General features: G+C 34.0%; 1 protein-coding gene across 2 annotated transcripts; it reads left to right on the forward strand.

The window, feature by feature from the left end:
- The first annotated feature begins 640 nt into the window (after positions 1 to 640).
- Positions 641 to 2,819, forward strand: LOC124823136 (uncharacterized). 2 transcript variants are annotated; one of them, XM_047295280.2, is made up of 2 exons: positions 641 to 839; positions 1,302 to 2,819. In XM_047295280.2, exon 2 carries the CDS (start codon positions 1,370 to 1,372, stop codon positions 2,528 to 2,530), a length of 1,161 nt encoding a protein of 386 aa, XP_047151236.1. In that variant the 5' UTR covers positions 641 to 839; positions 1,302 to 1,369; the 3' UTR covers positions 2,531 to 2,819. The 2 variants fall into 2 exon arrangements, with proteins under 2 accessions (XP_047151236.1, XP_047151245.1); XM_047295289.2 differs by having other exon boundaries at positions 641 to 806.
- The last annotated feature ends 10,355 nt before the right edge of the window (positions 2,820 to 13,174 follow it).

A 13,174-nucleotide genomic window follows, 5' to 3' on the forward strand; every position in this document is an offset into this window, starting at 1 on the left:
TAGAAAACTTCTTTTGCATTAATATGTTAAGAGATGTAGATATTAGTTAACAAGACTTTTGCCCTTAATAAGAGCAACATTTTTGTTGATGCTTTGCTACATCTGTGGATCCCCATGTGATGTGTTCAGTCACAAACCTTTTGTAGTTGTCGATAAAGTGTAATCAGGCGTTTTAGAAGTGTGTAGGAATGGTCCCCTTCTGTGATTATTAACTGTGTTGGTTAGGTTAAGCCCTAATGCAAGCAATTTTGTTGTTGTTGTTAAATTATGACCTAACAAATATAGAGAAAAATCTTTTTGTACAGAAGTCGAGCCTCTTTCCTTTAATAACAAACTAAGAAAACTTACCCTGAACACTTTTACCTTCCAAAAACATTAAAGTAATTTGTTACAATTTTTATCAGTAAATGTTACAAATGTTGTTTAATTTCCCTCCGTTAAGTACTCAAGGTTTTGTGAGAACAAAATACCAGAATATAACAAAGGAAATGATTGCCCATTATGCCTGACCAAAAAATGATAAGACAAAGACTACCATACTTATTTGACCAGCTGGGATGTTTGCCACGTGTCAAACCATGTGCCATTGCTTTATCTTTCAGTGTGGCGTGGTAGTTGAATTCCGGCATCTTCCTTTTCCAAGCAGCAGACTCCAACTTCCACACTATTATGTGCAATTAAAGACAAGTCAAGCTCAATCGGAAATATATAAAATTTTGTTCAAGCTTGTTATTCAAAAGCACAGTGCAAACTTCATCCTTCTACCTTCTGGTGCATGCTTGGTATGAGAACAGGCACGTGTTCATGTGAGTTTGCAGATACGATCAACGATAACTAGGGTTTGTATAAATATTAAATATATAAATAGTTGCATTATTTTTCCTGCAATTTTAATTACACCCTTCCTGACTATGATGCAGCCTTTTGCTGCAGTTTTCTTTATGTACATATGATAGATGCCTCTGCTTGTAATTTCTAAATGATTTTAGAGTTTTTAATATACAACTGCATTTGATATGATTCTTTTTGGTATTTTATATAAATGTTCTTTAATCCCCTCAAAATCACATCTATAGAAAGAGAACTATATGCAAACATCCGTTAGTTTTCTGCAAGTCAGCGATCTGTGTCACCATGTCATCTGTTCTTCGTGCATCTACTTCCATTTCCAAAGGGAAAGAATATGGATTTTAAACAATATTTATATTTGATTTATTTACAGCCTTTAAATCTGAGTAAATTTTGTGGATTATCATCTTCTTCGTATTTCCTATTATTTTATTTCGTTTGTTTCCATGCAGATTCCTAGGATCGAGAGACAATCCGTAAATCCGCACAAGGGACTTAAAATTTAGCAGTTTCATTGTTGATGGTACCATGGAACAGAATTTTGACAAGCATAAAGTGGAAGGACAAAACTCTGCACCTAGCTACCAACAATGAGATACATAAGATCATGATTAAGAGCCCAAAAGAAGTGGATTTTGCTTTAAAACAGGAGGGTGGTCATTCTCAATCAATCAGTGATCCTGAAAAGGAAAAGGCTTCATCAAGCTCAGCAGCACAATGGCCAAGATTGAAGGATCCAAGGATTGTTCGAGTATCTAGAGCCTTTGGAGGGAAAGACAGGCATAGCAAGGTTTGCACAATAAGAGGGTTAAGAGACAGACGGGTACGATTATCAGTACCAACTGCTATCCAACTCTATGATCTTCAAGATAGGCTAGGGCTCAGTCAACCAAGCAAGGTTGTTGATTGGTTGCTGAATGCTGCTAAGCATGAAATTGATGAACTTCCACCACTGCCAATTATTCCTTCAGTGAATAACTTCACCCTTGGTTATCCATCTGCTGCTACTTCTAATGAAGCTGCAAACTCTCACTCTCACTCTCAGCCTAATGAACAACTTCTTAATATAAATAGCAACATTCACTGGCAAGGTTCAGACCAAAATTCTTCATGGAAATTAAAGCGTAAAGAAGTTTCAGGAGAAATGATCAGCACTGACAAGGCAAGTTGGATAAATAGAAGTGAAGAGGATAAGCAAGGAAGCAATAATGAAGGTCCTAGCACACATGTTATGCCAAATAATCTCTTGCCAAGGGTAAACCATCCTTCATTCTTGGGTCTGTTAAATACTATGCCACATGGTTACCACTGGGAAGCTTCCGCTGGTGATGTTTCTCATCCTCAGTTGGAAAACAATGGATTTTCAAACCAAACAGACATACACGGCATTAACGTCGTACCTTTCCCACCATCAACATTGTCTTTATCAACAAGGAATTCTCAAATTCTGCTATGTCCTCCAGGAGCGGCCCAGCCGTATTTCCCTTCACATTTTACAGCAATGGACATGGATCAGAGGCAAATCAACCACTATCAGATGTTGAGTTCAGGTTCTCAAAACCCATTGGCGAATTCTCTCAATCATTCTTTTAGCTTGGCTATGATGTCTCATAAACCCCTCCATTCACCCAACAGCAGCAAAAGCCCATCCCACAAAGACCAAGATTTCCCTTCCAAGTGATACACAAAAATACAAAGTTTATCTGCTTCTTCTCTCACAATATGCATGGATCATGAAGACTGTGAGAAAGCTTCTTCAATTACAACATAGTCCACGTTACGGCGGGTTTGAATAATCGTTTCGTTCTTGAATGCGTGTTTGGATTTCCTTCTATTTCTTTCAGTTATAGGTAATCCTTAAATTTTATCCTTTTGTTTTTTGAGCTTATATATTGCATGAAATGGTCTTACATATGAATTTCTTTCTATGGGTATAATATAATATATAAGAGCTCTCCTTTATGCGATAATGAATAGCTTAAATGCATATATTCTGCAGATCTTTAACTCTTGTATGCAGTAAGATATTTTTTCTTTACTTAGATTGTATTAAAGGAATTGAATTTTAGTTGGAGGGAAAGAAAAACGAGTTCTTCTTTCACAATAAATAATTTCTATCTGTTTAAAATTAAAGACATAAAGTAACACATTAAAGTAAATTTATAAAGCCTTAATCTTCTAATTTATTTGTATGAGAATTACACAAATCTCTCAATTTAAAAAGAATAAAAAGCTAATTGTCATCCAAAACTATATATCCTTAGAGAACACATGCAAACCTTTAATCAAGTGGCATACCTTATGTCTTATTGTCCTATTATTCAGCCTTTTGTTTGTCTTGTTATTCCATGAGATGACATAAAACGAAAGAGTTCATGCGTGGTCGCCAGCGCAGCGATCTACCATAGGTTATTGTCTCAAAACGGTGAATAACTATCCCCGCCAGTCACTAAAAGGTAACATGAAAATAACGTATCTCTAAAATTGCTGCACAAAAGCAAGGAAATTAAACAGGAGATTGGTCTGAATTATTATGGAATATTTTTATATTAATGACATTATGTGGGACTATGTACTTTAAAGAAAACTGAGCAAGAAAACAGAAGTTCAGAGTACTTACACCTTCAGTATACGTTGTCTCGGAATAAAGGTTAAGAGGTGTCTTCCTAAAAGGTCAACTTGAAATGAAAGGATAAAGTATATTACTACAAAGAAAAATGGCCATAAATCTTAAGGAAAAATTTAGATGGACACTATAAAGATTTTCTACCCCTATTTCATACCTAATAAAACTTAGTACTTTTATTTTTTAATTATTGTTTTCAAACTATTTCATATTTTAAAATAAAATATAGTTTTATTAGTGTTACATAGGTGTAGAATAGAAATGAAGGTGTCCATGTATCATCACCCAAATTTTAACCGAAGGATAAAAGAAAAGCGATGCAACTACTATAAGTGTGTTGTGTGAATTTATATATTTATATTGAGAAGAAATGAAAATATTAAATATCAATATTGAAAGTTTCACATTTATGTAAGACAATTCCGAAAGTAAATATAAATACAGTAAAATTGAATTAAGTTTAAAATTCACTTTTTTATAAAATATAAAAAATATTTATTATAATTTTTTTTTAAAATTTAAATTAGAAATAATATGAAACTCTTGGTTAGGAATTTAAATAAAAATGTTTTTTTTCTCTACTAATAACAAACCTTCACTTTAATTTAGTCAGATTTAAATCTCTATTAAAATAAAAGAAATTCCCTTTAAACAAGATTTTCTTCCTCAAAAGCGACAATCACCATACAGCAACATGTTACACAAAGAAATACAAAGTTCAAAATTGTTTCGACGAACAAATGAGTCATGATGATATTGTTTACCTGAGCATTAAAGTACCATCTACACAAACAACCATGATCAAACAAAATACCAAACCAGTAGATCGAGGACAAGGGAAAAATTAAGTGATCACAAAATTATTGGATGGTTAAAAATAAAAAACACATACAATATCACGAGGGTCGTGACCTTTCTAAAAGAAATTGTCATGAAAATGCTTGTTTATACTGTGCACTCGATACTTCATGTTAATTATATAGCTCCTTTGAAGATTTCAATAATAATTTATAATTGTTGGACCTTACATATATACTGTTGTTGAGTGTGTGTGTGTGTGTGTGTTGGGGTGAATACCGACATGATTTGATTTTAAAGTCTTGAAGTTTATTAATTTGGCAAGGCCAGTGAGAATGGCTTGAGGATGATAAGTTCTCGCCAAATATCAGGTTGAAGAGCTGATAGGAAACAATTAAGGATAATGTCGAGGATAAGCCAATAATGCATTTACAGAGTTTTTTAAAACAAGCTTGGTACTTTAGTGCCATGTTGTTGTAGTTTGAGAAGAAACATGATCCACCAGGAGGGTAAGGGAGGAATACATTGACTGATTTTTGGCCTCTAGAGCATTCTGACGATTTTCTTGTGATTCCATGAGTTTGGATCGTAGAAAGACAATCCTGGATTGCATGAAGGATTTCTTCCAGGTTTTGGATTGCGTTGGGGAGGCATGGAGAAATAATGAAAACATCAATATTAGGTTTTCACTACAATTATACCAAGATATAAGAGTTTGGAAGGAAGATTTGTGTATTAAAATTTATATATACTTCATTCCTGCATGACAGAATATTGGGTGTTGCTCCCTCCACCACACCCTATACTTTCTCTACCTCCCCACATTATTTTAAATACAATTATATCCTTAAGTTAAAAGATTTTTACTTTTACCCTATTTTAAATAATTTGAAACCCTAATTTTACTTTCCCAGCACCCACCCACGGAACTCTTTTCCCCTTTCCCCATTTTTTTGGTTTGAAAGCTTTCATTGCCGCCGTGGTGTGGAGGACATCGAGGAACGTCCAGAGCATCAACCAACCAGCGTGAGGAAGTATACATCAACGGAGGTGACATCCTTCAACGGATGTCCTCTAATAAAACAAACTCTAAAATAAAAAACGTAATCTTTAAACGGGAGGTGACATCTTCAATGGATGTCAACATCCGTTTAAGGTAAAACGGATGTCGACATCCGTTTTTCCTTAAACGGATGTTGACATCTGTTTTTCCTTAAACGGATGTTGACATCCGTTGAAGGATGTTGACCTCTGTTTAAAGGTTACGTTTTTTATTTTAGGGTTTTATTTCAAGGTTTATTCGAATACGAGGAAGCACTCCACGCACTGCACCACTCCACGCACTGCACCACGAAAGGGAGACTGCTTGATAATTCTTTCCACCACCACCAACCTTTGCAACTTGTAGTATCTCACAACGACGATAGAAAGAGAGGAAGAAATATAATGTTAAAATGAAAGAAAAGTATTTTACTCATGTACGAGACTATAATAGGTTATTAATGAAATAGATTGTGAATGGGTAAAATTAAAAAATAATAACTCAAAATAAAATTTTACTGAGGGACAAAATAGTAAAGGGGAGGTGGAGGGAGAAAGGTGTGGTGGTGGAGGGAGCAACACCCTAGAATATTATATAGAAAATTATTTTGGGCCAAAAACGTCTTAGGAGTGAGGGTGTTGCTCCCTCCATCACCCCAAGTGCTTCTACACTTCCTCACTATTTTCTTTTATTCCAAAAATACTCTACACCTCCCAATTATTTTCTTTTATTCCAAAAATACCCTACACCTCCCCACTATCCTCAACAATCTTTCTCTTTCTCTCTCTACATTAATGGAGCATTCATATGACTTAGATTTAAACTTGTGATATATTGCAAAATATAAAATTCAGAGGAAACTTCAATATTAGTGCTTCTACCACTTCAATTTTATAAACTTAAAAGTTAGATGCAAATACAAAATAATAAACATAATAATATTAATAGTAAATAATATATACTAACTTTATAATGACGAAAGAACTAAATAAATTCCAAATCTTTAACAAATAACTTTTATTTTATTTTTTAAGTATTTAATAATATTTTTATATTATTTATCTAATAAATTAAATACTTTATTCAAGTTATTTGAGTCAAACATGTCGGTAAGTTAAAACATAATATAATGTTAAAAATTATAGATATTAAATGTAAAAAAAACACACATATATATAAACATTTTTCTATAAATTTTGAACAAAATTTTACCATTTATTAAGTAATTTGAAGAAAAAAAATATATTGAACAATGAAAATAAGATTGAATCAAACTTATTTAAGAGAAAATATAAATAAAATTTGCAATATATCACAAGTTTAAATCTGAGCCATGTGAATGCTCCGTTAATGTGGAGAGAGAAACAGAAAGATTGTTGAATATAGTGGGGAGGTGTAGGATATTTTTGGAATAAAAGAAAATATTGGGGAGGTGTAGAGCATTTTTGGAATGAAAGAAAATAGTGGAGAGGTGCAGGAGCACTTGGGGTGGTGGAGGGAGCAACACCCTGACAAAGATTGGTCAATTCGACCCATTTAAATCCAATTCAACTTTGGTATGTCAAAATGAGTTAAGCAAGATTAGTCTGCCACTTAATAACGGATTGACTTTAATAATTTGGTCAACCAAGTTGTTAGGATATCGAGCAGGTCCGTCAAGTTTTTTTTTTTAAAATCGAAAATGTAATTTCACACAGGTATGAGCTAAAAATATTATTTTTTACATGAAAACAGGTAAATGATGGGTTCCTAGACTGATTCCAAATTGAAACGAGTTATCATTCAGATCATTTTAGATCTTGACTTAATATATTAGACCTCAAATTAACTGTATTAGACTTCAGTCGAGTTGTGTTAATACGAAGTATCATGGCACGAGTTCTAATTTTTTTATTGAAGCCAGACTTGCGAGTTGGCCAATTGACCCATGGGTTAACCTGTCAGATTGTCAAGCTTGGTGAATCGAATTGGTTTAGACTCCTAGGTTGAAAATGTTATCTTAATCTGTCTTTTTTGGCCAAGTTTGCATGTTAATCCGTCATACTTGATTTTTTTGTTATCACTGCCTAGATCATAAGAAAAGAAAAATGTAATTATAGTATGTATTTATGCAATAAAATTCTTATCTATTAAGGTCTCTTTATAGGTTTGGTGGTTGTATTCGTCCAGTATCAAATAACTTATCGTGTTCATGGGTTTGATGGTTGAATTAGTCCATGTTATATTAAAGAACTTCAGGAAGTATAACTTCTTGTATTTTATTAAGATTTACTCATGCAGATAATTATCACTCCTTTTCACATTAAAAGCAAAGCACAAGAGTTTACACACGTACATAGAATTACTTGAGATATCTTGTCATATAATCCGAGTTTCAAACTTCTAAAACATTAAGGTAATATTTAATGGGCGCTCCATCAAATTTCTTCCTTCAACCCATCAAACCGGATTTTACTTTCCAGAACACGTTAGACCAATTCCGAAAACTATTTCTGGAAGATACCACCCCTATTTCGAATTAGAATTTCCAGAAACTTATGATGAGGTGTGAAAAGAAATTTGATGGGGTGCAGGAAAAAACAGCCATATCTAAAGCCAACATTTGTTATTGGGCTCATTATATTAAGGCTTAGCTGGACTGATTTCTATGAAAAAATATGGGGTGTTGCTCCCTCCACCACCACCAAATGTTTCCTGTATCTCCCCATACCTCTCTAAAAATTTTAATTACAAAAGTATCCTTTTTACTTTAATTATATTTATTTATTTATACATCATTTTCACTCTCTCACACTGCCCCCACCCCTCTCTCTCAACTCTCACTGTTTCTTTCCACCCCCAACTCTCACTTTTCCAGATCCCTTTTTCCCATCCTCCAACTCTCACTTTTTTAATCTTTCTCAAATAATTGTCTCACACTCATTTTTTTTTATCAATTTAAGAACATAGACTATTCTTATTTTCTTGGATACAATAAGAAATAGAAAACTCCAATGAAGTCCAGCATTGCTATGTAGTAATTCACCTCAGGATCAAGATCCAAGATATTCCATTGGGAACCTTGAGATTGGATATAGTCCCATTTGTGGTGTTTACGTAGATATTCCCGACTCATTGAACAGTAACGTTGAAGCAGCACCAGAGGCATCCAACACATAGTAAGAGTCGTAAAGCAGTGGAGAAGGCCATGCAACAGGACTCAATAAGACATTACCCTCCTTAAAATAAAGTTGGAACCTTCCAGTCGTGTAATTAGTGTCTGTTAATCGAGATGTTAGCGTGCCTTCAGGTTGGAGGGATTGGGTAGGCAACAACGTGTCGGTGGGGTGCTCAAAACTTTGCCACACCTTTTCAAAGTTGCCAGTCAGTAGAACAAAGTTGCCAGTATCAAGCATAGAACCTACGGAGACAACACTTGCCATGAACGGATGTCAACATCCGTTTGTTCTTAAACGGATGTTGACATCCGTTTGTTCTTAAGCGGATGTTGACATCCGTTTAAGAATTCAACGTATATTCACATCCGTTTAAATATTAAAAAAAAGGGGTAAAAGAGAGATGGGAGGTGGAAGGAGCATTACGTAGTGGTGGAGGGAGTAACACCAAAAATATGCTATTTTACACCTCTGACACGTTTTCTATTTTTTTTACTAATAAAAGTATCATTTTCATAAAAGTTATAAATGCTTTATAGTTCAATTTAAATTGATTTTTGATAATTTAAAATTACCAAACAATAAAAAAAACTATTAAATAAAGATACTTAATTTTTTTTATCATATTTGTAATTTTAACTTTATCTTATTGATAATTAAATTACATGATTTCATATTTAAAAGGAAATATTTGTATACCTTTCTATAACTAATTTTATATTTATAATTTTAATTTGATCTCACATTCATATATACTTTGCATAATTTTATATGAAATAATTATATATATAATTTTTTTAATTAGAAAAGTATATAACTTTTTTATAGTTATTGTCATATTTATAATTTTAATTTTATCTCATGATTTAATATTAAATAGTTATATGAATTTCAATTCAAAATCTGAAAGAAACTTCTTGATTAAAAAACATCAAATAAAGATAAACTTACTGGTTAAGAAAAAAAAAAGGAGAAGGTTGAATGAACAAGGATAAAAGAAAATTGCAGAAGACAACCATTCAAAGTTTACTTAGTAAAAAAAATCCCCTTTTATTGTTAAGACACTAAAAAACAGAGTGACTTTACAGGAAAAGGATATCGTACATCCTAGGATTACGTATATATAACAATGAGCATTAAATTGAATTGGGATTATTTTCACATTTTTATTACCTCGAATAGTAAGGAGTAAAATGATGAGGAAATATATATACAGAAGAAAATTATTTTTTTTTCTATTTCCTCTTTCATTTTTTCAGTTCATTTTTTCTTATATCAAAATGTAGATTCATCATTTCTTTTTTATTTTCACATTATTTGTTTCATTTTTGAGAAAAAAAATACATGAATATACTGTTTTTATTTATTCTTGAAAAAATAAATATAACCTTTTCTTAATCTATTAGACACTGAACATAGTTTCATAGTATAATATTTTTAATATTTGAGTTTTTACTATTTCTCACACAAAAATATATTTTTTATATTTATGAAAAATGTTTGAAATATAAAAATTTGAATAATTATATTTTATCACTACAAGAAATTTTTTAAATAACAATCAATTTTAGTAGTAAAAAATAATTATTATAGTAATTAATTTAGATATCAATTTATAAATTTAAAATTATTAGTATCTAAAATAGTCTTTATTATAAATAAAAATTTATAATTTGTTTGTTAATTACACTTTGAATTAGTCATTAACATTATTTATTAACTTCTTTAATAGAAAAAATGTAACATCCCAAAATTATACAGTCATCAACCATATACTCAGAATAATTACACGTATCAATAATTCAAACAGTTTTAAAAGTAAAGGAAACAGATTTAAATAAACGGCCGAACGGCCTTTCATATATTAATTAACGAGCGTTCACAAAAGAACAAGGACGAACGGTTTACAAAAACATTACCGAACGTCCAACTATTTACAATCAACCAAAAGAGCGCTCGCTCACAGCCGCTCGCTACTCTAATTACATAACTAAATAACCGAACGCCTCACTGTTCGGCCTTCACCTCAACTTCTACTAAATTTTCTTCAGCAATGATTCCTCTTCAAGAGTTTGCTCCAGGGACGCATCTCCCTCTGCTCACATCCACACGGATGATCATTGCATTTGACAAGACGGATATACATAAACAAGACAACACAAAGGAAATGCAAGGGTAAGCTTATTGAATTTAATTCAAGTCCAACATACAGTTTATACATATCAACATATAAATTTATTCACGACACAATCATTCAAATCATACATTAATTCAACCAAAATCCTGATACTAGACCGATCGTCCGGACATGTATGAATTCTGTGTAGCTACGACGTCCGTGCACCCAGGTGGAAGAGCTGGAATACTCGTCAGCTGCCACCTGAGGTTAGTCCGTTCTGTCCAAGTTACAGTTATGGACTAAGACCTCCTGCCATTCCCACGCATGACATGCTCCTCTCTACTTGAGAACGAGCACTCACGGAATATCAGGATGACCCGCCAGCTAAGCTTACCACATTCATACTTTACAAATCTCAATTTCCATTCAAGAGTCGTTCCTCCATAGAACGCTCGTTCAAATTCCACAATCACAATTTCATTTCTCATCATGTTCGCACATCTTAATTCATCCTCTTAAATACATTTTCATTCTTTGTTCCACTTCCGTAAAAAGACGAACGTTCACTCCCCTTCATAACGAGGACGAACGTCAAGAGCTAAACCAAGAAAGACTCCTTTGAATCAGTTAAATGAACTGATTCTAGTACGATCCAAATACTATTTAGAAGAAATCTAAGTTCAGTAACACTTGAACGAATCCAATGGATAGGTAAAGTCCCAAGTTGTTTGGATAAATAAACTGGACAAGATTTAATTCAGGAGACAAAACGCCAGTCAATGACCGAGCGCGAAAATAAGCTTTTAGTGAATTTTGGACGAACGTCACTGAGGACTTGGACGAGCGTCAATAGAACTATTGGACAACGCTGTTTAGATTTATGGACGAACGCTATTTCAATTCCGGACTAACGCTATTACCGTTCGCTGATAATTAAAGAAGGAACGAACGTTCGGTATATGACCGAGCGTTCTTTATCACATACGCTTTGGACGAACGTTCGGTATCAGACCGAGCGTTAATTATCATGTACATTTTTAGGACGAGCGTTCGGTCTAAGACCGAGCGCCACTTATGAACGTACGCTTTTAGGTCAAGACTTTTCACTGATTCAAAATTTAAGAAGTTTGGCTTTATATAAGGTAAGATACTTGAAATTTATGTATTACAATTTGACTAAGTGTTCAAGAGGGATGTTATCAAGCTTCTCAATCTCACGCAACACTCATGAAGGTTACGTCTGGCCAAATGCTCACACGTAATGCTATATAAGAGGGCGTTCGTCCTCAAAGGGAGTCCTTTCCAAATGAAAGGGTCCGACTACGTCAAGATTTACTGCTAATACCGAACGGTCAATGACCGTATCGATAACGAACGTTCATTTTCATAGGCTTTTCATATTTACATTCCACATACAGTAACCATATTTTCCAGTATACTTACATTCATTTAATCATATCATATCATATCTTATACTTCTCAAGCTTTGAATTAAACATCATATCCACTCATTCAATACCAAGATCATACAACATTCAACTTTACAGATCATTCATATATACAAGCATAAAATTCTCAGTACATACATGCATCACTTTTCATATATCATCTCAGAATCATAATTATATTTCAAACTTCACACACTCACATGCAGTACAGAGATCACATGAATTAAATCTAATAAGCTTCCCTTACCCGGATTAAGCAACGTGCGATCGTTCTTCAGAGAAAGAAAACAAGACTCCAGTACCCTCTTTTCTACCCTTTACGTTTCAACCCAAGATTTCCTTAAACTAAAATTACAAAAACCCAAATAACGGTTCAGAGAAGACTCGTGCAGATTCAAAAGGAAGCTTGCATGTTGAAAATGAAGGGTAATTGAGGACGTGAAACTTACCCGTTTCAGAATCCAAAACCAATCGGTTTGATGGAAAGCTCACGGTGCAGGGACGCTTCTCACGGTGCTGAAACGTGAACGGAGCAAAGAAGGGTGAGTTGCAGAAGAGAGAAGATGGAGGGTTCTAGAGAGAAGGTAGAGAGTTTGAGATCAGAGAATTGGAGGAAGAAGATGAAGTGTGCAGAGGAATGGGAAGAGTTTTCCAGAGAAATTAATTTCTCCTCCCACGTAGGACGAACGTCCATCCGCGTGCTGCCACTTGGATTCCACTAACTCTTGGAAACGTTCCAAAGTGACACTTGTCAGCATGCATGCAGTGTGAGTGTGAGTGCGTTTTAATGGAAGGGTGTGCGTGTCACGGTGCATTAATGGAAGCACAGTGGTGACTCATCAGAGTAATTAATGGGGCGTGACAATCCCCCTAACTAAAAAAAATTTTCGTCCTCGAAAATTAAGTCTTACCAGGGAATAGATGAGGGTATAAGTCCTTCATGGCATCCTCAACTTCCCAAGTAGAATCGCCAGTCTTGTCGTCCCACACCACTTTCACCAGACGAACGTCCTTCCCTTTGTGTAATTTAGTGCGTTCGTCTTCAATTCGAATCGGCTTCATCTCCAGCGTTCGGTCTTGGCGAAGACGAACGTCCTCCAGTTCCAATATGTGCGAGGGATCAGCTACGTACTTTCG

This window comes from Vigna umbellata, chromosome 4 (assembly GCF_029865625.1).
Source record: "Vigna umbellata cultivar VRB3 chromosome 4, Vumbellata_1.0, whole genome shotgun sequence".
In the NCBI taxonomy this organism is placed as follows: Eukaryota; Viridiplantae; Streptophyta; class Magnoliopsida; order Fabales; family Fabaceae; genus Vigna; species Vigna umbellata.